The sequence below is a fragment of the Callionymus lyra genome, chromosome 1 (assembly GCF_982586985.1).
Source record: "Callionymus lyra chromosome 1, fCalLyr1.hap1.1, whole genome shotgun sequence".
NCBI lineage: Eukaryota > Metazoa > Chordata > Actinopteri > Syngnathiformes > Callionymidae > Callionymus > Callionymus lyra.
Window position 1 is genome coordinate 1,006,540 of NC_141818.1, and position 24,136 is coordinate 1,030,675.

The window sequence follows — 24,136 nt, forward strand, 5'->3', positions numbered from 1 at the left end:
GTTCTTCACGATGGATCCTCATGATGGATCTTCATGATGGATCTTCATGATGGATCTTCATGATGGATCCTCATGATGGATCTTCATGATGGATCTTCATGATGGATCTTCATGATGGATCTTCATGATGGATCTTCATGATGGATCCTCATGATGGATCTTCATGATGGATCTTCATGATGGATCTTCATGATGGATCCTCATGATGGATCTTCATGATGGATCTTCATGATGGATCTTCATGATGGTTCTTCACGATGGATCCTCATGATGGATCCTCATGATGGATCTTCATGATGGATCTTCATGATGGATCTTCATGATGGATCTTCATGATGGATCCTCATGATGGATCTTCATGATGGATCTTCATGATGGATCTTCATGATGGATCCTCATGATGGATCTTCATGATGGATCTTCATGATGGATCCTCATGATGGATCTTCATGATGGATCTTCATGATGGATCTTCATGATGGATCTTCATGATGGATCCTCATGATGGATCTTCATGATGGATCCTCATGATGGATCTTCATGATGGATCCTCATGATGGATCCTCATGATGGATCTTCATGATGGATCTTCATGATGGATCCTCATGATGGATCCTCATGATGGATCCTCATGATGGATCTTCATGATGGATCTTCATGATGGATCCTCATGATGGATCTTCATGATGGATCTTCATGATGGATCTTCATGATGGATCTTCATGAGTTCCTCTCAGGTCTGGACGTGTGGACTGGAGTTTAAAGTCGACTTGTTGTGCTGAAGGTTGTCGGTTGACCTCTGAACCTCTGACTGTCTTCTCTTCTCAGGGCCTCGCAGTCTTGTCACATGTGAGTAGATCCGTGATCGTCGACACTAACTTGTGTGTTTGATGAACTTTAACCTTCGCTGGAAAAATACCTCAATTTAGGGAGAAATAAAAAAAAAATCAAAAGATCAAAGGATGTTTGATGGTGTCTACAGACTCTCTGCTGCGAGATGTTGCAGGACGTGTGCTGCTGGTTCTTCTTCTTCTGCTGCTGGTTCTTCTTCTGCTGCTGGTTCTTCTTCTTCTGCTGCTGGTTCTTCTTCTTCTGCTGCTGGTTCTTCTTCTTCTGCTGCTGGTTCTTCTTCTTCTGCTGCTGGTTCTTCTTCTTCTGCTGCTGGTTCTTCTTCTGCTGCTGCTGGTTCTTCTTCTGCTGCTGCTGGTTCTTCTTCTGCTGCTGGTTCTTCTGCTGCTGGTTCTTCTTCTGCTGCTGGTTCTACTTCTGCTGCTGCTGGTTCTTCTTCTGCTGCTGCTGGTTCTTCTTCTGCTGCTGCTGGTTCTTCTTCTGCTGCTGGTTCTTCTGCTGCTGGTTCTTCTTCTGCTGCTGGTTCTACTTCTGCTGCTGCTGGTTCTTCTTCTGCTGCTGCTGGTTCTACTTCTGCTGCTGGTTCTACTTCTGCTGCTGGTTCTTCTTCTGCTGCTGGTTCTTCTTCTGCTGCTGCTGGTTCTTCTTCTGCTGCTGCTGGTTCTACTTCTGCTGCTGGTTCTACTTCTGCTGCTGGTTCTACTTCTGCTACTGGTTCTTCTTCTGCTGCTGGTTCTTCTGCTGCTGCTGGTTCTTCTTCTGCTGGTTCTTCTGCTGCTGCTGGTTCTTCTTCTGCTGCTGGTTCTTCTTCTGCTGGTTCTTCTGCTGCTACTGGTTCTTCTTCTGCTGGTTCTTCTGCTGCTGCTGGTTCTTCTTCTGCTGGTTCTTCTGCTGCTGCTGGTTCTTCTGCTGCTGGTTCTACTTCTGCTGCTGGTTCTACTTCTGCTACTGGTTCTTCTTCTGCTGCTGGTTCTTCTTCTGCTGCTGGTTCTTCTGCTGCTGGTTCTACTTCTGCTGCTGGTTCTACTTCTGCTACTGGTTCTTCTTCTGCTGCTGGTTCTTCTTCTGCTGCTGGTTCTTCTGCTGCTGCTGGTTCTTCTGCTGCTGCTGGTTCTTCTTCTGCTGCTGGTTCTTCTGCTGATACTGGTTCTTCTTCTGCTGCTGATTCTACTTCTGCTGCTGGTTCTTCTTCTGCTGCTGGTTCTACTTCTTCTGCTGCTGGTTCTTCTTCTTCTGCTGCTGGTTCTTCTTCTTCTGCTGCTGGTTCTTCTTCTTCTGCTGCTGGTTCTTCTTCTTCTGCTGCTGGTTCTTCTTCTTCTGCTGCTGGTTCTTCTTCTGCTGCTGGTTCTTCTTCTTCTGCTGCTGGTTCTTCTTCTTCTGCTGCTGGTTCTTCTTCTTCTGCTGCTGGTTCTTCTTCTTCTGCTGCTGGTTCTTCTTCTTCTGCTGCTGGTTCCTTGTGCTGGGCGTCTGAGCTTCTTCCGTCTGTGCTGACGTCAGCGCTGAAGCACTGACCCTCTCTGTCCTGCAGGGGGAGCTGGAGAAGCAGCTGCTGCAGGCGAACCCCATCCTGGAGGCCTTCGGAAACGCCAAGACCGTGAAGAACGACAACTCCTCCAGATTTGTACGAGAACATCCTTTTTACGAGTGTTTTTGATCTGAAGACCAGTTTTCCTTCAGGGAAAGTTCATCCGGATCAACTTCGACGTCAACGGCTACATCGTTGGAGCCAACATTGAAACCTGCATCCTTTTGTTCCTGCTGATTCTTGACCCCGTGACCTTCTAAGTTTGACCTCCTTAACCCGGCGGCTCCAGATCTGCTGGAGAAGTCTCGCGCCATCAGACAAGCCAAGGAAGAGAGAAGCTTCCACGTCTTCTACTACATGTTGACCGGCGCCGGCGAGAAGCTTCGTGGTGAGTCGGTTCCTCGGGTTCCTGTGAGGCCATGAGGTTCACGTGTTGTTGGTCTTCACCAGCCGACCTGCTGCTGGAGGACTACAGCAAGTACAGGTTCATCTCCAGCGGGAACATGACCATCCCTGGACTCAACGACACGGACCTGTTCGCCGAGACCATGGAGGCCTTTCAGATCATGGGCATCCCTGAGGAGGAGAGCACCGGTGACCTTGACACGACCTTCACACGACCTTCACTCTTTACATTTGAAATCATTCAATCTTTGTTTATTGAAGTTTTATTTCTAATAATTCAAAAATACATTTTCTAAATTAAATTTTCTTTCATTCTTACTATTTAAATTCAATACAAATGTTGTTACAATAGAGTCTCAGACTAAAGCAACGGAGCTCAGAGCTACTGATCAAACTCTCAGCCAATCGTGTGACGAGCGATTAAATCATTGATTATTGATCTGGAAAGATGATCAATTATGGATTTATTTACATTTAAGACCAAACATTTAAACAAAGAATCTTTAAAAACATGTTTAATGAGTTAATATAATAGATATCATTCGTTTTTAGGTTTAATTCCATTTAAAAACAATTCAACCTCAATATAGGAATTGATTAATAATAATTCAATGATTTCAATTAACATTTGAGATGTTAATAAAACACTTGAGATATTAAATGGATCAAATACTGATAGTAGTTTAATAGTTTTCTCCAGTGTTTGTGTATCGTCTGGTGTTTGCTCTTCTGAGTCTCGAGTGTCGACCTCCAGGTCTGCTGAAGGTCGTGTCGGCCGTGCTGCAGCTCGGGAACATGAGCTTCAAGAAGGAGCGTAACTCGGACCAGGCGTCCATGCCCGACGACACCGGTAGACCTTCACCTTCACCTTCTCAGAAGCTCCGCTGACCACGTGTCTCCACAGCGGCTCAGAAGGTCTGCCACCTGCTGGGCATCAACGTGACGGACTTCACCCGAGCCATCCTCTCGCCCAGGATCAAGGTGGGCCGGGATCACGTCCAGAAGGCTCAGACCCAGGAGCAGGCGGAGTTCGCCGTGGAAGCTCTGGCCAAAGCCTCCTATGAAAGGATGTTCCGCTGGCTGGTGATGAGGATCAACAGAGCTCTGGACAAGACCAAGAGACAAGGAGCGTCTTTCATCGGGATCCTGGACATCGCCGGCTTCGAGATCTTCGAGGTGAGACGAACTTTTACTGGAGGAAAGAAACACTTCCTGCAGAAGATGTTCTTCAGAATGTTGATGAATTGACAGTGTTTTTAACTTTAAACATGGATCCATGTTGACTCTCCAAACCAAACACTATATTTGAAATGTGTTCCTCGCAGCTGAACTCCTTCGAGCAGCTCTGCATCAACTTCACCAACGAGAAGCTGCAGCAGCTCTTCAACCACACCATGTTCGTGCTGGAGCAGGAGGAGTACCAGAGGGAGGGCATCGAGTGGAGCTTCATCGACTTCGGCCTGGACCTGCAGCCCTGCATCGACCTCATCGAGAAGACTGCAAGTCATTTCTGTGACTTTTACGACGATTACACTTTAGAACGACATGTTGCTACGACGTTTACACTTTAGAACGACATGTTTCTACGACGTTTACACTTTAGAACGACATGTTTCTACGACGTTTACACTTTAGAACGACATGTTACTACGACGTTTACACTTTAGAGCGACATGTTGCTACGACGTTTACACTTTAGAGCGACATGTTGCTACGACGTTTACACTTTAGAGCGACATGTTACTACGACGTTTACACTTTAGAACGACATGTTGCTACGACGTTTACACTTTAGAGCGACATGTTACTACGACGTTTACACTTTAGAGCGACATGTTGCTACGACGTTTACACTTTAGAGCGACATGTTGCTACGACGTTTACACTTTAGAACGACATGTTACTACGACGTTTACACTTTAGAGCGACATGTTGCTACGACGTTTACACTTTAGAGCGACATGTTGCTACGACGTTTACACTTTAGAGCGACATGTTACTACGACGTTTACACTTTAGAGCGACATGTTACTACGACGTTTACACTTTAGAGCGACATGTTGCTACGACGTTTACACTTTAGAGCGACATGTTACTACGACGTTTACACTTTAGAGCGACATGTTGCTACGACGTTTACACTTTAGAACGACATGTTACTACGACGTTTACACTTTAGAACGACATGTTACTACGACGTTTACACTTTAGAGCGACATGTTACTACGACGTTTACACTTTAGAGCGACATGTTACTACGACGTTTACACTTTAGAACGACATGTTACTACGACGTTTACACTTTAGAACGACATGTTGCTACGCCGTTTACACTTTAGAGCGACATGTTACTACGACGTTTACACTTTAGAGCGACATGTTACTACGACGTTTACACTTTAGAGCGACATGTTACTACGACGTTTACACTTTAGAACGACATGTTGCTACGCCGTTTACACTTTAGAGCGACATGTTACTACGACGTTTACACTTTAGAACGACATGTTTCTACGACGTTTACACTTTAGAACGACATGTTACTACGACGTTTACACTTTAGAATGACATGTTACTACGACGTTTACACTTTAGAGTGACATGTTACTACGACGTTTACACTTTAGAGCGACATGTTACTACGACGTTTACACTTTAGAACGACATGTTACTACGACGTTTACACTTTAGAGCGACATGTTACTACGACGTTAACACTTTAGAGCGACATGTTACTACGACGTTTACACTTAAGAACGACATGTTACTACAACGTTTACACTTTAGAGCGACATGTTACTACGACGTTTACACTTTAGAACGACATGTTTCTACGACGTTTACACTTTAGAACGACATGTTACTACGACGTTAACACTTTAGAGCGACATGTTACTACGACGTTAACACTTTAGAGCGACATGTTACTACGACGTTTACACTTTAGAACGACATGTTACTACGACGTTAACACTTTAGAGCGACATGTTACTACGACGTTTACACTTAAGAACGACATGTTACTACAACGTTTACACTTTAGAGCGACATGTTACTACGACGTTAACACTTTAGAGCGACATGTTACTACGACGTTTACACTTTAGAACGACATGTTACTACGACGTTTACACTTAAGAACGACATGTTACTACGACGTTTACACTTAAGAACGACATGTTACTACAACGTTTACACTTTAGAGCGACATGTTACTACGACGTTAACACTTTAGAGCGACATGTTACTACGACGTTTACACTTTAGAACGACATGTTACTACGACGTTTACACTTTAGAACGACATGTTATTACGACGTTAACACTTTAGAGCGACATGTTACTACGATGTTTACACTTTAGAACGACATGTTATTACGACGTTTACACTTTAGAGTGACATGTTACTACGACGTTTACACTTTAGAACGACATGTTACTACGACGTTTACACTTTAGAACGACATGTTGATACGACGTTTACACTTTAGAACGACATGTTATTACGACGTTTACACTTTAGAACGACATGTTTCTACGACGTTTACACTTTAGAACGACATGTTATTACGACGTTTACACTTTAGAACGACATGTTACTACGACGTTAAAACGGTGAATGGAGAGTAAATGACTTGAATAACTTGAGAACGATGGTCTTCTCTGGTCCAGGCTGGTCCTCCTGGTATTCTGGCTCTGTTGGATGAAGAGTGTTGGTTCCCAAAAGCCACCGACAAGAGTTTTGTGGAGAAGGTGGTTCAGGAACAAGGAGCTCACCCCAAGTTCCAGAAACCCAAGAAGCTCAAGGATGATGCAGATTTTTGTATCATGCACTACGCTGGCAAGGTAATGTTTGGTTTGTTGTTTTATTTACTGTCTTTTTAAAACATTACTCAAACAAACATGTAAACATGACCTAAATACATCCATGATGGAAACAAACCTGTTATAATCCACAATCGTGTGGTTTTATTTGCATTTTAAACATATTCAGAAAAATATTCCTCCTTCTGTCAATATTGAAACAATCAGCAGGTTCAGGAGAAATTTACCTTTTGTTGTTTTTCTTCTACTCGTGACTTGAATGTACTGCTGTGTTTTTCAAGAGTGTGTTGATGTGTATCACGATACAAGAATATGATATATAGTGATAGTGTAGTAACAAGGATATATGTGTAGTGTATGTCTATACAGTGTAGTCGCACGTCTATACAGTGTAGTCGCACGTCTATACAGTGTAGTCGTACATCTATACAGTGTAGTTGTCGTACGTTTAAACAGTGTAGTTGTCGTGCGTCTATACAGTGTAGTTGTCGTACGTCTATACAGGGTAGTTGTCATGCGTCTATACAGTGTAGTTGTCGTACGTCTATACAGTGTGGTTGTCGTACGTCTATACAGGGTAGTTGTCATGCGTCTATACAGTGTAGTTGTCATGCGTCTATACAGTGTGGTTGTCGTACGTCTATACAGGGTAGTTGTCGTACGTCTATACAGGGTAGTTGTCATGCGTCTATACAGTGTAGTTGTCATGCGTCTATACAGTGTGGTTGTCGTACGTCTATACAGTGTAGTTGTCGTATGTCTATACAGTGTAGTTGTCATGCGTCTATACAGTGTGGTTGTCGTACGTCTATACAGGGTAGTTGTCATGCGTCTATACAGGGTATGAATACATTTATGTTTGGACCTCAGGTCGACTACAAAGCCAACGCGTGGCTCATGAAGAACATGGATCCTCTGAACGAATGCGTCGCTACTTTACTGAACCAGTCGACCGACAAGTTCACCTGCGACCTGTGGAGAGACGGTGAGACGCACCTGTCGCCAGGTTCTACTGCATCATTGATCACTTATTGACCCTTTTAATCATTTCTATTGAATTCAATCATTTCTAAATTGAAAGGTTGAATTTGTTATTTAATGTTTTACCAAAATTAATGACTTTTCTTTTAAGACCGTTTGATATTTTATTTATTTATAATGTGAAATAAAATATAATTTTTAATTCATAGAGATTTGGATTCAGTTTATAAATGTTGGTATAAACGAGTCATCAGACCAACAGAGATGCTGATCAAACTCTCAGCCGATCCTGTGATCCATTATGTAGCTCTGAGCTCTGTTGCTCATGACTGACTCTATTACACAATTATATATTGAATTCAAAAGACTATGAATTAAATAATATAAAATTGAGAAAAATATTTTTAGAAAAAATGTGAAAGTCAAAATAAAATCTAAATAATTTTGAAAAGTTATATATTTTAAAAACATTTCAATGTGAATGTTGAATGAAAATATGAATTAATAAAAAATCAGATAATTGCTTAAAAAACTAAAGTTAAAATGATTCGCAGTCGTCGTCGATTTAATCTTTGAAATCCTCGACGTAAGAAAACGAGCTTGAACTTGAGCCTCGTGTGCCATCAGTGGATCGAATCGTTGGCCTGGACAAGGTCGCAGGGATGTCGGACTCGGCTCACGGCGCCTTCAAGTCCCGGAAGGGAATGTTCCGGACGGTGGGTCAGCTGTACAAGGAGCAGCTGGGGAACCTGATGACCACCCTGAGGAACACCAACCCCAACTTCGTGCGCTGCATCATCCCCAACCACGAGAAACGAGTAAGAGCGTCGAGAGGTCCTCCTCCTGCTGCCGGTGCTGACGTGATCTTCTCCTCCAGGCTGGTAAACTGGAGCCTCACCTGGTCCTGGACCAGCTCAGGTGCAATGGAGTCCTGGAGGGGATTCGTATCTGCAGACAAGGTTTCCCGAATCGCATCGTCTTCCAAGAGTTCCGCCAGAGGTGAGGTCGAGGTCGAGGTCGAGGTCGAGGTCGAGGTCGTGGTCTTGAAGCTTCTCTAAACACCTGTCGCTGCGTCTGCAGGTACGAGATCCTGACGCCGGGCGCCATCCCTAAAGGATTCATGGACGGGAAGAAGTCGTGTCTCTCTATGGTCGGAACCAACATTTTCTATTGTTATTGAAATCATTTATTTACTGAAGGTTTAATGGATATTATTTTACACGTTAATATTAAAAAAGAATCTGATTTCTAAATGAAACATGTTTTTAAAATGTTAATCGATATAAAACGTTTATAAAACTCTTTCCAGATGAATCCATGAACTTCTGAGTCACTTTGAGTTTGAAATAATGAATAATAATAATAATAATAATAATGAAAAGCTTAGAAAACTATTATTTCTAAATTGAAATTTTAATTTCAAATCGTGTTTCAGAATATTAATATAAATGTATGATTCCAAAATTTAATAATATATATATATATATATATATATATATATATATATATATTTAATCTAAATTAAATATTTAATATTCAATCCTAATTCCTCATTCAAACCTTCTGACGATCATAACAGGATCTCGTGACTCATGGATCCAGCAGCTCTGGGCTCTGTTGCTTTAGTCTGGCGTCACTATTAAACCAACATGTTTGTATTGAATACAAAAGACTATAAATTATTATATTAAGAGTAAATCAAACTTTTAAACTACATTTTTCTTAATTTAAATGAATATTCAAGTTTTGTATTCGATTGAGGAAAAACAACAAATTCAATCTTTAAATCAACAAGTTATTGAATCTTTTAACAAAAGACTAAATTGACGTGAATCTTCTCTCAGATCAAAACCCTGGAGCTGGACCCGAACCTGTACCGAGTGGGTCAGAGCAAAGTGTTCTTCAGGGCCGGCGTCCTGGCTCACCTGGAGGAGGAGCGCGACCTGAAGATCACCAACGTCATGATCTTCTTCCAGGCCTGGTGCCGAGGATACGTAGCCCGCAAGTACGTCCGTGTGGCGCCGGACTCGTGCTTCGCCACTAACTCTCTGCTCCGTAGAGCCTTCGCCAAGAGGCAGCAGCAGCTGACGGCCATGAAGGTGATCCAGAGGAACAGCGCCGCCTACCTCAAGCTCAGGAACTGGCAGTGGTGGAGACTCTTCACCAAGGTTTGGACCTCCCATCCTTCACGTCTGTCTGTGGAGCAGCTTCAGCTCAGATAGACTTCGGGGTTTTATGAGAAATGATTCCTGTCGTTCATTTAAACTCTTCTTGAAAGCTGTGGCAACTGTTGCAGCACGTTATGGGACTTTACACCATCCTGCCAGCAGATGTAGAGAAGATGTGACCCTGATGTGATCTTGTTGTTCTCGTCAGAAAAACCCTTGAATAACTTCCAGCTGTTGTTAGTCAAGTCTTGATGATTCCACTGACGGAACACCAGGAGTTTGAAGCTTCACCACCTCGTCGTGTCTGCAGGTGAAGCCTCTGCTGCAGGTGACTCGTCAGGAGGAGGAGATGGTGGCCAAAGAGGAAGAACTCATGAAGATCAAAGAGAAGGAGATACAGGCTCAAGAGCAGCTGAAGGAGTTCGAGTCAAAGCAACAGCAGGTGAGAAGATGATGGTGATGGCGATGGTGATGATGAAGTTGATGATGGAGATGATGGTGATAATTATGATGAAGATGACAACGGTTTGATCTGGATGCTTGTACCAGCTCAACACGGAGAAGTTGGCTCTTCAAGAGCAGCTCCAGGCAGAGACGGAACTCTGTGCTGAGGCTGAGGAGATGCGAGCTCGTCTGGCCTCCAAGAAGCAGGAGCTGGAGGAGACCCTGAATTTAGTGGAGGCTCGTCTGGAAGAGGAAGAAGAACGAGTGTCTCAGTTGGTGACGGACAGAAAGAAGATGCAGCAGAACATCACAGTGAGTTTCTCCTCACTTTGTCTATCCTGGTCAGAACTTCAACGGCCGTCTCTTCTCTCAGGACCTGGAGCAGCAGCTGGACGAGGAGGAGGGAGCCAGACAGAAGCTTCAGATTGAGAAGGTCACCACCGACGCCAAGCTGAAGAAGATGGAGGAGGACATCATGGTGCTGGACGACCAGAATAGCAAACTCAATAAGGTCCCAATCATACCAGACAAACCTGAGATGACAAGAACATCTTCATGAACTGAAACGTCTCCATCACAGGAGAAGAAACTGATGGAGGAGAGGATCTCCGAGTTCACCACCAACCTGACAGAGGAGGAGGAGAAGTCCAAGAGTCTGCAGAAGCTGAAGAACAAACATGAAGCCATGATCACGGACATAGAGGGTGAGTTGATGCTTCATCTCCATTAATCAGTCGGTGAGAAGACGACGTCACAGGGTCGTATTCATGGATCAAGAGTCCAAACTTTTCATACTCAGTCGGGACGTCAGAAGAAGTTAGAAGATTGTTTAGGTCTGAAGTTGAGAACAAAAAGGATTTAAAAGACTGTTGAACCCACAGATCGTCTGAGGAGGGAGGAGAAGGCCCGTCAGGAGCTTGAGAAGAACCGGCGTAAACTGGAGGGAGACTCCACAGAGCTGCACGACCAGATCGCAGACCTCCTGGCTCAGATCGAGGAGCTTCGAGCACAGTTCGCCAAGAAGGAAGAAGAACTGCTGGCGGCTCTGTCCAGGATCGAGGAGGAGGCAGCAGCGAAGAACATGGCCCAGAAGAAGATCAGGGAGCTGGAGGCTCAGATCTCAGAGCTGCAGGAGGACCTGGAGCTGGAGAGACAGGCGCGATCGAAAGCCGAGAAACAGCGAAGAGATTTGAGTGAAGAGCTAGAGGCTCTTAAGACTGAACTGGAGGATACTTTAGACTCTACTGCAGCCCAGCAGGAGCTCAGGTGAGTGTTTGTTGTAGAACAGACTTAACCTGGTCCAACATTGTTGGATTATAGAATAAAATTGTTTGATTATAGTTTAAAACAGCTTGATTCCAGTAGAGATTGACGTCATTATTGAACATCCGTCCTCACAGGAGTAAACGAGAGACTGAGGTGTCCGAGCTTAAGAAGACTCTGGATGACGAGGCTAAAGTTCACGAGCAACAAATGGCCGACACGAGACAGAAACACAACCAGGCCTTCGACGAGATCAACGAGCAGCTGGAACAGGCCAAGAGGGTAAAGAACCTCTTCACGGTTCATGTTGGAGTCGGTCACGTGACGCGTTGCTCCTGCAGAACAAGGTGTCGGTGGAGAAGTCCAGACAGGCTCTGGAGAGCGAGTGGAACGAGCTTCAGATCGAGATGAAGACTCTGACTCAAGGCAAGGCCGACTCTGAGCACAGACGCAAGAAGGCGGAGTCTCAGGTCCAGGAGCTGCAGGTCAAAGTGACAGAGACTGAGCGACAGCGACAGGAGCTGTCGGAGAAGATGAGCAAGACTCAGGTGAGATGAAGCGTGAGCTGAAGCTGTGTTAGACTCTGACCTTCTCTCTGGTCTTCAGGCGGAGCTGGACAACGTCAACGCTCTCTTGAGTGAAGCTGACAACAAGAACATCAAATTCAGTAAAGACCTGAGTTCAGTGGAGTCTCAGCTGCAGGACGCTCAGGTCACTTCACGTCATGAATCTAAACGTGCTTCACTGTCATCACAGTCGTTGAGCTGAGATGTTTTCAGGAAGATCACATTTTAAAGTCCATGTGTTGGTGCAGGAGCTGCTCCAGGAGGAGACGCGACAGAAACTGTCTCAGTCCACGCGCCTGCGTCAGATGGAGGACGAGCAGAACAACCTGCGGGAGATGCTGGAGGAGGAAGAGGAGGCGAAGAAGAACGTGGAGAAGCAGGTTTCTGCGCTGCAGTCCCAGGTCAAGCCCTCACCTCTCACCTCCCCCTGGCCAGTGGTCTCACTAACATCTCCATCTTCAGCTGGCTGAGATGAAGAAGAAGCTGGAGACTGAGGGCTCTGCACTAGAGGGCGCTGAAGAGGGGCGCAAGAAGATCCAGCGTGAGATGGACGTTCTGACGCAGCAGCTGGAGGAGAAGAATGCAGCCTATGACAAGCTGGACAAAACCAAGACTCGCCTGCAGCAGGAGCTCGACGACCTCGTGGTGGATCAAGACCATCTTCGCCAGATCGTGTCCAACCTGGAGAGGAAGCAGAAGAAGTTTGACCAGGTTAGACTTTTATAGTTTTCTCTGACCTCCACTCTCACTTCTTCTCCTCCTATTTCTACTGTAATCAAAAAATGTTCAACTATGATCAAACAATTTCTCATAGATGCTGGCAGAAGAAAAGACCATCTCCACTCAGTTTGCTGAGGAGCGTGACAAGGCCGAGGCTGACTCGAGAGAAAAGGAGACCAGAGCCCTAAATCTTGCTCAGGATCTTGAAGCCATGACGGACCTGAAGGATGAGTTGGAACGGACTAACAGGACACTCAAGGCTGAGATGGAGGACTTGGTCTCCTCCAAAGATGACGTTGGCAAGAGTGTGAGTGAGCGAAGACAGTTGACCGGTTCTTCTGCATGATCATCTTGTATGTGTGCTCCTCAGGTCCATGAGCTGGAGAGGTCCAAGCGGGCCATGGAGCAGCAGGTGGCGGAGATGAAGGTCCAGCTGGAGGAGCTGGAGGACGAGCTGCAGACGACAGAGGACGCCAAGCTGCGTCTGGAGGTCAACATGCAGGCCATGAAGGCTCAGTTTGACAGAGACCTGCAGGCCAGAGACGAGCAGGGCGAGGAGAGGAGGAAACAACTGGTCAAGCAGGCGAGTGTGACCGTGAAGTTCTGTCCAGGGTCAAAGTTCAGATGCTACTTCTAGTGTCCTCCAGGTGCGTGAGATGGAAGTGGAGCTGGAGGAAGAGCGCAGGCAGCGTTCTCAGGCCCTCTCGTCCAAGAAGAAGCTGGAGATGGACTTGTCTGAGCTGGAGCTTCAGATCGATGCTGCCAACAAAGGCCGGGATGACGCCTTCAAGCAGCTGAAGAAACTGCAGGTAACTTCTGGACACGTGGTGAACATAAGAGTCTCGGTCTGATCGCGTCTCCGTCCTCAAGGCTCAGATGAAGGAGCAGATCAGAGAACTGGACGAGCTCCGTCAGTCCAGAGACGACGCCTGCAACGCTACCAAAGAGGCCGAGAAGAAGCTGAAGTCCATGGAGGCCGATGCTCTTCAGTTCCAGGAGGTACGAGTCAAGACCTTCTGTTCCATCCTTCACTTTGTTGTATTGCATCAAAATGTCATTGAACTTCCACCACAGTAGCCAGTTTACATCGTAATGTTCTGATCGATTAGTTCCAGCTAGTATAGAGCAGCCATTCTTAGAACCAGGGTTGTATAGAGCAGCCATTCTTAGAACCAGGGTTGTATAGAGCAGCCATTCTTAGAACCAGGGTTGTATAGAGCAGCCATTCTTAGAACCAGGGTTGTGTAGAGCAGCCATTCTTAGAACCAGGGTTGTGTAGAGCAGCCATTCTTAGAACCAGGGTTGTATAGAGCAGCCATTCTTAGAACCAGGGTTGTATAGAGCAGCCATTCTTAGAACCAGGGTTGTATAGAGCAGCCATTCTTAGAACCAGGGTTGTATAGAGCAGCCATTCTTAGAACCAGGGTTGTATAGAGCAGCCATTCTTAGAACCAGGGTTGTATAGAGCACAGATTCTTAGAACCAGGGTTATATAGAGCACCCTTTCTTAGAACCAGGGTTGTATAGAGCACCGATTCTTAGAACCAGGGTTGTATAGAGCATCCATTCTTAGAACCAGGGTTAAATAGAGCACCCTTTCTTAGAACCAGGGTTGTATAGAGCACCCTTTCTTAGAACCAGGGTTGTATAGAGCACCGATTCTTAGAACCAGGGTTGTATAGAGCATCCATTCTTAGAACCAGGGTTATATAGAGCACCCTTTCTTAGAACCAGGGTTGTATAGAGCACCGATTCTTAGAACCAGGGTTGTATAGAGCACCCTTTCTTAGAACCAGGGTTGTATAGAGCAGCCATTCTTAGAACCAGGGTTGTATAGAGCACCCATTCTTAGAACCAGGGTTGTATAGAGCAGCCATTCTTAGAACCAGGGTTGTGTAGAGCAGCCATTCTTAGAACCAGGGTTGTATAGAGCAGCCATTCTTAGAACCAGGGTTGTATAGAGCAGCCATTCTTAGAACCAGGGTTGTATAGAGCAGCCATTCTTAGAACCAGGGTTGTGTAGAGCAGCCATTCTTAGAACCAGGGTTGTATAGAGCAGCCATTCTTAGAACCAGGGTTGTATAGAGCAGCCATTCTTAGAACCAGGGTTGTATAGAGCAGCCATTCTTAGAACCAGGGTTGTATAGAGCAGCCATTCTTAGAACCAGGGTTGTATAGCAGAGAAACAAACACAAACAAACACAAACGACTGTGAGTGCTTCACTGCACTGAATCTTCTCTGCAGGATCTCGGCTCCGCGGAGCGACTGAAGCGTCAGGTCCAGACGGAGAGAGATGAACTACAGGACGAGATCACGAGCAGCAGCAGCAAGAAGTGAGTGAAGGTTCCATCCTTCTTTTATTCACTCGTACTTTCATTCACTCGTTCTTTTATTCACTCGTTCTTTCATTCACTCGTACTTTCATTCACTCGTTCTTTCATTCACTCGTTCTTTCATTCACTCGTTCTTTCATTCACTCGTTCTTTCATTCACTCGTTCTTTCATTCACTCGTACTTTCATTCACTCGTTCTTTCATTCACTCGTACTTTCATTCACTCGTACTTTCATTCACTCGTTCTTTCATTCACTCGTACTTTTATTCACTCGTTCTTTTATTCACTCGTACTTTCATTCACTCGTTCTTTCATTCACTCGTTCTTTCATTCACTTGTTCTTTCATTCACTCGTACTTTCATTCACTCGTTCTTTTATTCACTCGTACTTTCATTCACTCGTTCTTTCATTCACTCGTTCTTTCATTCACTCGTTCTTTCATTCACTCGTACTTTCATTCACTCGTTCTTGCATACACTCGTTCTTTCATTCACTCATACTTTTATTCACTCATTCTTTCATTCACTCGTACTTTTATTCACTCGTTCTTTTATTCACTCGTACTTTCATTCACTCGTTCTTTCATTCACTCGTTCTTTCATTCACTCGTTCTTTCATTCACTCGTTCTTTCATTCACTTGTTCTTTCATTCACTCGTACTTTCATTCACTCGTTCTTTTATTCACTCGTACTTTCATTCACTCGTTCTTTCATTCACTCGTTCTTTCATTCACTCGTACTTTCATTCACTTGTTCTTTCATTCACTCATACTTTCATTCACTCGTTCTTTTATTCACTCGTACTTTCATTCACTCGTACTTTCATTCACTCGTACTTTCATTCACTCGTTCTTTCATTCACTCGTACTTTTATTCACTCGTTCTTTTATTCACTCGTACTTTCATTCACTCGTTCTTTCATTCACTCGTACTTTTATTCACTCGTTCTTTTATTCACTCGTACTTTCATTCACTCGTTCTTTCATTCACTTGTACTTTCATTCACTCCTACTTTCATTCACTCGTACTTTCATTCACTCGTTCTTTCATTCACTCGTTCTTTCACTCACTTGTTCTTTCACTCACTTGTTCTTTTATTCACTCGTTCTTTCACTCACTCGTTTTTTCTTCACTCACTCGTTCTTTCATTCACTCGTTCTTTCATTCACTCGTACTTTCATTCACTCGTTCTTTCATTCACTCGTACTTTCATTCACTTGTTCTTTTATTCACTCGTACTTTCATTCACTCGTTCTTTCATTCACTCGTTCTTTCATTCACTCGTTCTTTCATTCACTCGTACTTTTATTCACTCGTTCTTTTATTCACTCGTACTTTCATTCACTCGTTCTTTCATTCACTCGTACTTTCATTCACTCTTACTTTCATTCACTTGTACTTTCATTCACTCGTACTTTCATTCACTCGTACTTTCATTCACTCGTTCTTTCATTCACTCGTTCTTTCATTCACTCGTTCTTTCATTCACTCGTACTTTCATTCACTCGTACTTTCATTCACTTGTACTTTCATTCACTCGTACTTTCATTCACTCGTACTTTCATTCACTCGTTCTTTCATTCACTCGTTCTTTCATTCACTCGTTCTTTCATTCACTCGTACTTTTATTCACTCGTTCTTTTACTCACTCGTTCTTTTACTCACTCGTTCTTTCACTCACTTGTTCTTTTATTCACTCGTTCTTTCACTCACCCGTTTTTTCTTCACTCATTCTTTCATTCACTTTTTCTTTCACTCACTCGTTCTTTCGCTCTCATTCACTCACTTGTTCTTTCATTCACTCGCTCGTTCATTAATTCTTTCACTAGTTCTTTTATTAACTCACTGGTTCTTTTATTCACTCACTCGTTCTTTCACTCGTTCATTCATTCACTTGTTCTTTTATTCACTTGTTCTTTCACTCACTCGTTCTTTTGCTCTCATTCACTCGTTCTTTCGCTCTCATTCACTCGCTCGTTCATTAATTCTTTCACTAGTTCTTGTATTAACTCACTGGTTCTTTTATTCACTCACTCGTTCTTTCACTCGTTCATTCTCTCAGCTCGTCCCTGATGGAGGAGAAGCGCCGCCTGGAGGCTCGTATCTCTCAGCTGGAGGAGGAGCTGGAGGAGGAGCAGCTCAACTCTGAGATGGTGAACGAGCGAATGAAGAGAAACACCCTCCAGGTACGACTTTACAGAAGATTCAAAGTCACGAGTAACGACAACAATAGCTTTAATGATTGAACTTTCAATGGTTTTATGACTGAAATACTTTTTGAATAGTTTGAACTCGAAGGTCAAACAATTCAATCATTTATTCATTTATTAAAGAAACAAAAACAACCTTTCAATGAAGAAACGATTGAATTCAATGATGAAAAAGAAGTGTAGACGTCACATGACTTGATCATGTGATCAGACGGAGACGCTGACGGCCGAGCTGACCTCGGAGCGAAGCACCTCTCAGCGCCTCGAAGGCACCAGAGCTCAGCTGGACCGACAGAACAAGGAGCTGAAGCTGAAGCTGCAGGAGCTCGAAGGAACCATCAAGTCCAAGTACAAGTCGTCCATCACCAGCCTGGAGGCCAAGATCCTGCAGCTGGAGGACCAGCTGGACATCGAGTCCAAGTGAGTCACGAGCGCTTGGATCCGAACAGTTTTACCTTTTTACTACTTTTAATTTTACTACTACTTCTACTTTTACTTTTCTACTACTTCTAATTTGACTCCTAATTCTACCACTACTTTTATTTTTCTACTACTTCTAATTTTACTAATACTTCTACTACTGCTTTTACTTTTCTACTACTTCTACTTTAACTACTAATTCTACTACTACTTTTATTTTTCTACTACTTCTAATTTTACTACTACTTCTACCACTACTTTTACTTTTCTACTACTTCTACTTTAACTACTACTTCTACTACTACTTTTACTTTTCTACTACTTCTACTTTAACTACTAATTCTACTACTACTTTTATTTTTCTACTACTTCTAATTTTACTACTACTTCTACCACTACTTTTACTTTTCTACTACTTCTACTTGAACTACTACTTCTACTACTACTTTTACTTTTCTACTACTTCTACTTTAACTACTAATTCTACTACTACTTTTATTTTTCTACTACTTCTAATTTTACTACTACTTCTACCACTACTTTTACTTTTCTACTACTTCTACTTTAACTACTACTTCTACTACTACTTTTACTTTTCTACTACTTCTACTTTAACTACTAATTCTACTACTACTTTTATTTTTCTACTACTTCTAATTTTACTACTACTTCTACCACTACTTTTACTTTTCTACTACTTCTACTTGAACTACTACTTCTACTACTACTTTTACTTTTCTACTACTTCTACTTTAACTACTAATTCTACTTCTACTTTTATTTTTCTACTACTTCTAATTTTACTACTACTTCTACCACTACTTTTACTTTTCTACTACTTCTACTTTAACTACTACTTCTACTACTACTTTTACTTTTCTACTACTTCTACTCTAACTACTAATTCTACTACTACTTTTATTTTTCTACTACTTCTACTTTAACTACTAATTCTACTACTACTTTTATTTTTCTACTACTTCTAATTTTACTACTACTTCTACCACTACTTTTACTTTTCTACTACTTCTACTTTTACTGCTACTTCCACTTCTACTTCCACTGTTCTACTACTTCTAATTTGACTACTTATTCTACTACTACTTTTACTTTTCTACTACTTCTACTTTAACTACTAATTCTACTACTACTTTTATTTTTCTTCTAATTTTACTACTAATTCCACTACTACTACTTCTACTTTTACTACTACTTCTACTTTTACTACTACTTCCACTTCTACTTCCACTGTTCTACTACTTCTAATTTGACTACTTATTCTACTACTACTGTTACTTTTGTACTACTTCTAATAATAAGTATTAAAAATAGTATTGGAGTACTGGTTGAAGTACAAGACGTGTCTGCAGGGAGCGGCAACAGGCGTCCAGACTGGCCCGGCGCACCGAGAAGAAGCTGAAGGAGATCCTGCTGCAGGTGGACGACGAGCGACGGAACACGGAGAACTTCAAAGACCAGGTGTGTGGACTCGTCACGCGTGACCAGTGGAACGACCCGTGAACACGCGTGTGCTGCAGGCGGAGAAGACGAACGGACGCATGCGTCAGTTGAAGCGTCAGCTGGAGGAGACGGAGGAGGAGCTGACGCGAGCAAACGCCTACCGCAGGAAGTTGCAGCGCGAGCTGGACGACGCCAGCGAGTCTGCAGACGTGATGAACCGAGAAGTCAGCAGTTTGAAGAGCAAACTCAGGTCCGAGCTTTTTCATTTGAAAGAATGATGACCATTATGAGGATTCAATAGAAAACTGTTCACTTAACGTTTGAGAAACACATTATAATATCAAAGTCTTGGACCTGAAGCTGAAGACGAAAGATCACATTAAAAATATCTAACTATATTTATTCAAATTGTTTAATTCATTCATTTAAAAAACAAAAAACTGATTTAACCTTTGAACTAGAAAAATGCATTTTCAGAAGAAAATGCAGCGTGAATGCTGACCCTGCTGTGCTGTGGAGGTAGTATTAGTAGTTAAAGTAGAAGAAGTAGTAGTGGAATTAGTAGTAAAATTGGAAGTAGTAGAAAAGTAAAAGTGGTAGTAGAATTAGTGGTTAAAGTTGAAGTAGTAGTGGAATAATTAGTTAAAGTAGAAGTGTAATTAGTAGTGAAATTAAAAGTAGTAGTTGAAGTAAAAGTAGTAGAAAAGTAAAAGTAGTTGTGGAATTAGTAGTAAAATTAGAAATGGTAGAAAAGTAGTTGTAGTAGTGGAATTAGTATTTAAAGTAGAAGTGGAAGTAGTAGTAAAAGTATAAGTAGGTCAAAGTGGAAGGAGTTGAAACACGAGTTGAAGAATGTCCCCATTGAAATGAATGGGGTAGAAAAAGAGGAATAAAAGAAAGAGTGGAAGAGATAAAAGAAAGATAGAACATAGCCTGCATTTCGGAAAACGAGCTGAATTGATAAAAGTTTGAAACGATTCAAATCGGATAAAATTTGTGGGAAGAGAAGTGGAACAAAGTTTAGGTCAGAAGAAAACAGGATCTCAATTGTGTGACTGGTTCCCAGCATTCACTCAATGACTGCTTCCCAGCATTCACTCAATGACTGCTTCCCAGCATTCACTCGATGACTGCTTCCCAGCATTCACTCAATGACTGCTTCCCAGCATTCACACTATGACTGCTTCCCAGCATTCACACGATGACTGCTTCCCAGCATTCACACAATAATTGAAATAAATGTATCTAAAGTCAGAGTCACTTCTCAAACTGAAGGTTCGAACGTTAACTTCCAGACGCGCCGACCTTCCCTACAACATGAGGCGAACCGTCAACCGCTCGGGTCTGGACAGCGACGAGGACGTGGATCTGGCACCGGAAGAGTCAGAACCTGCAGCAGAATGATGACCTCAGAGCGATGACCTCAGAGCGATGACCTCAGAGCGATGACCTCAGAGCGATGACCTCAGAGCGATGACCTCAGAGCGATGACCTCAGAGCGATGACCTCAGAGCGATGACCTCGGGCGGCAAAAACACTCGCTTCTCTTCCTTCCATGGGTTCTACGGGTGGATTCACTGCTTTCTGTTACACACACGTTACACACACGTTACACACACGTGTTACACACACGTGTTACACACGCGCTACACACGCGTTACACACACGTGTTACACACACGTTACACACACGTTACACACACGTGTTACACACACGTTACACACACGTTACACACGCGTTACACACGCGTTACACACGCGTTACACACGCGTTACACACGCGTTACACACACGTGTTACACACGCGTTACACACGCGTTACACACGCGTGTTACACACGCGTGTTACACACGCGTTACACACGCGTTACACACGCGTTACACACATGTTACACACACGTTACACACGCGTTACATGCAAGTTACACACGAAAGTTACACACGCGTTACACACAAGTTACACAGGCGTTACACGCAAGTTACACACGCAAGTTACACACGCAAGTTACACACGCAAGTTACACACGCAAGTTACACACGCAAGTTACACACGCAAGTTACACACGCAAGTTACACACGCAAGTTACACACGCAAGTTACACACGCAAGTTACACACGAAAGTTACACACAAGTTACACATGCGTTATACAACAACTTACACACAAGTTACACACACGTTACACACACGTTACACACACGTTACACACCTGCAGGTTTTGCACACAAACTGTTACGGTTGGTCTTTTGGGAACATGTTGGTTCTGGTACCTCGACGACACCTAAACACACACTCACACACTCCCTCACACACTCCCTCACACACACGCACACACTCACACACACACGTGCACACACACTCACACACACACACGGGTGAGGAGACGTTCTTGTTCTCGAGGCTCATCTCTGGCTGGTGGAGGGTCAAAGGTCAAATGTATTTTCTCCTCTTCAGGTTTCTCGACAGTTTTTATCTGCTCTGTTTTATCGCTTGTTTCTGACGACATTAAATCATATCATATTATCTCGACTCGTTCTGTGTTTCACTCGAAGACCAACGTTTACAAACCGTGTTAATGTTTGTTATTCTGTCGTAACGTTTGTGTTCCGATGATCTTGTCGTTTTTTTATGAATAATCAACAAAGTTGGTTTTTTTTTAATTTCCGTCTGAATCGACCACAGTTTAAAGGTCATTTAATGTGCTGATAGAACTTCTATTCTACTCTATTCTACTCTAGTATACACTATTATACTCTATGATACTCTATTCTACTCTATTCTACTCTAGTATACACTATTATACTCTATGATACTCTATTCTACTCTAGTATACACTATTATACTCTATGATACTCTATTCTACTCTAGTATACACTATTATACTCTATGATACTCTATTCTACTCTATTCTACTCTAGTATACACTATTATACTCTATGATACTCTATTCTACTCTAGTATACACTATTATACTCTATGATACTCTATTCTACTCTAGTATACACTATTATACTCTATGATACTCTATTCTACTCTATTCTACTCTAGTATACACTATTATACTCTATGATACTCTATTCTACTCTAGTATACACTATTATACTCTATGATACTCTATTCTACTCTATTATACTCTAGTATACACTATTATACTCTATGATACACTATTCTACTCTATTCTATGCTATTCTACTCTAGTATACTCTATTCTACTCTATGGTAGTCTATTCTATCCTATTCTACTCTATTCTACTCTATTCTACTCTATTCTACTCTATTCTACTCTATTCTACTCTAGTATACACTATTATACTCTATGATAGTCTATTCTACTCTATGATACTCTATTCTACTCTATGATACTCTATTCTACTCTATGATAGTCTATTCTAATCTGATACTCTATTGTACTCGATTATACTCTATTCTACGCTATTCTACTCTAGTATACTCTATTCTACTCGACCATATTCTATTGTAGTCTATGATACTCTATTCTACTCGACCATATTCTATTCTACTCTATTCTACTCTATTGTACTATGATCAATGATCCTCTATGACACTCTATTATACTCATCCGTTTCTTTTTGCACAAAACTCTCATTTAATAAAGATATTTACATAAGAAAATATGCTTAAGCCCCGCCCACTTAAAATGCGCTGTTTTGCCTGGGAAGTCTCGTCCAAGCAGCCACGCCCACTCTGCTCTGATTGGTCACAGAAACACGAGTTGCATTCAAGGATCGTCACGAGCGTTTTCACATTAATTCAAATCTTTTTGTTTTTATTAAAACGACTTTTTTAACCAAAGCAACGTTTTTGATCGAATACTTAAGAAACAAATGTTTCTCTTTGAGTATATAATTAAAATGTTCCTGCTGTCAATCATTGTCTTTAAATAAGTAAATAGTTTGAATAAACTGCTGGATTCATAGATTTACACAAACAAATGTTCTTCAGCGTTAGATTCTCAAGAGATGAACATGTTTTCACTTAATCTTCTTAATGCAAAGGTTAACAAGATTAATCCTTAACTTAACTTAACCTCGAGATAGATTTGTGTTTGTCGTGATTCAAATCTGTGACGTCATGAGCCTCGTAAATACTTCCCTGTGAGCCACTGACCACTGCGCACAGGAGTGAGTCAGAAGGAAACTAAACACTCTCTAAGAGTGTCGTCACGTTTCATAAACCTTTTGTGAAACTTGTCAATCACGTTTTTATCAATTAAATTAATCAATTAAAAAGAGACGCAGGTTGACGTCACCACAGTTGAATTTGTTTGCCAAATCGAAAATGAAACATTATTTAAAATCATCTCATCATATATAATTTATATTATATACATATAATATAAATTATATATATATACAAACAGATGATCGTAACAAAGTAACAGGCGTCTGCGCAAAGCATTGTGGGGGGTGAAGTCTCGATGATGAACGTCTTTGAAATGTGTCGCTGGTTGATGACGTAGCAAAACGTTTACTTCATCTTAAATATGAAAGTTGTTTCCTCTATGCAGGCTTTATTTTTATTCACTCCTGCTTTAATGTCAGAAATAAACGCTGATGGCGGAGAATTCGTTTGACGTTGGACACTTTGACTGAAGCGATTTAAACTATGACTGAACTACAGATCGTCGCTCGTTGAACGCGTCAAGGTGAGTCGAGCTAACATGCTAACATCATTCTCGCTACACTTGAGTGACATTCTTATGAAAGTGTCAATGTTTTGATGTCAATCGTTCGATGACTCGTCAAAGTTTCCCTCGGTGTTGCTGTTAGCCTGACGCTAGCTAAGCTAAGCTAGCTGGCTAAGCTAGCTCGTCGCTGCGCGATGACCTCACGTTGTTGATAAACATCACAATCTTCTTGTTTATGTCTTGAATCCTCGCAGCTTCAAAACGGCGTCAACAGATGCGAGCAAACCTTCTGTGTCCAGGATGGAGCTGACATCTGTG

The 24,136-nt window shown here is 42.5% G+C and overlaps 2 protein-coding genes across 2 annotated transcripts in view; both read left to right on the plus strand.

The window, feature by feature from the left end:
- LOC148087326 (myosin-9-like) overlaps positions 1-21,693 on the plus strand; it is a 33,727-nt gene extending 12,034 nt beyond the window's left edge. Inside the window, exons 7-41 of the mRNA XM_087787063.1 lie at positions 829-849; positions 2,378-2,470; positions 2,527-2,590; positions 2,664-2,762; positions 2,825-2,968; positions 3,534-3,629; positions 3,684-3,955; positions 4,105-4,278; positions 6,452-6,625; positions 7,475-7,589; positions 8,213-8,403; positions 8,463-8,584; positions 8,666-8,735; positions 9,430-9,590; positions 9,645-9,753; positions 10,064-10,195; positions 10,303-10,509; positions 10,571-10,708; positions 10,778-10,901; positions 11,079-11,463; positions 11,598-11,742; positions 11,802-12,008; positions 12,067-12,171; positions 12,275-12,427; positions 12,489-12,737; positions 12,841-13,053; positions 13,117-13,329; positions 13,394-13,555; positions 13,617-13,745; positions 14,992-15,080; positions 17,145-17,268; positions 17,504-17,712; positions 19,083-19,191; positions 19,251-19,423; positions 20,469-21,693. Coding sequence (XP_087643189.1) covers positions 829-849; positions 2,378-2,470; positions 2,527-2,590; positions 2,664-2,762; positions 2,825-2,968; positions 3,534-3,629; positions 3,684-3,955; positions 4,105-4,278; positions 6,452-6,625; positions 7,475-7,589; positions 8,213-8,403; positions 8,463-8,584; positions 8,666-8,735; positions 9,430-9,590; positions 9,645-9,753; positions 10,064-10,195; positions 10,303-10,509; positions 10,571-10,708; positions 10,778-10,901; positions 11,079-11,463; positions 11,598-11,742; positions 11,802-12,008; positions 12,067-12,171; positions 12,275-12,427; positions 12,489-12,737; positions 12,841-13,053; positions 13,117-13,329; positions 13,394-13,555; positions 13,617-13,745; positions 14,992-15,080; positions 17,145-17,268; positions 17,504-17,712; positions 19,083-19,191; positions 19,251-19,423; positions 20,469-20,577 — 5,280 coding nt within the window. The 3' untranslated portion in view covers positions 20,578-21,693. The remainder of the gene's footprint in view (positions 1-828; positions 850-2,377; positions 2,471-2,526; positions 2,591-2,663; positions 2,763-2,824; positions 2,969-3,533; positions 3,630-3,683; positions 3,956-4,104; positions 4,279-6,451; positions 6,626-7,474; positions 7,590-8,212; positions 8,404-8,462; positions 8,585-8,665; positions 8,736-9,429; positions 9,591-9,644; positions 9,754-10,063; positions 10,196-10,302; positions 10,510-10,570; positions 10,709-10,777; positions 10,902-11,078; positions 11,464-11,597; positions 11,743-11,801; positions 12,009-12,066; positions 12,172-12,274; positions 12,428-12,488; positions 12,738-12,840; positions 13,054-13,116; positions 13,330-13,393; positions 13,556-13,616; positions 13,746-14,991; positions 15,081-17,144; positions 17,269-17,503; positions 17,713-19,082; positions 19,192-19,250; positions 19,424-20,468) is intronic.
- Positions 21,694-23,612: 1,919 nt separating this feature from the next.
- LOC148087327 (mitochondrial glycine transporter B-like) overlaps positions 23,613-24,136 on the plus strand; it is a 12,367-nt gene continuing 11,843 nt past the window's right edge. The window contains exons 1-2 of the mRNA XM_087787083.1: positions 23,613-23,836; positions 24,073-24,133. Coding sequence (XP_087643209.1) covers positions 24,119-24,133 — 15 coding nt within the window. The 5' untranslated portion in view covers positions 23,613-23,836; positions 24,073-24,118. The remainder of the gene's footprint in view (positions 23,837-24,072; positions 24,134-24,136) is intronic.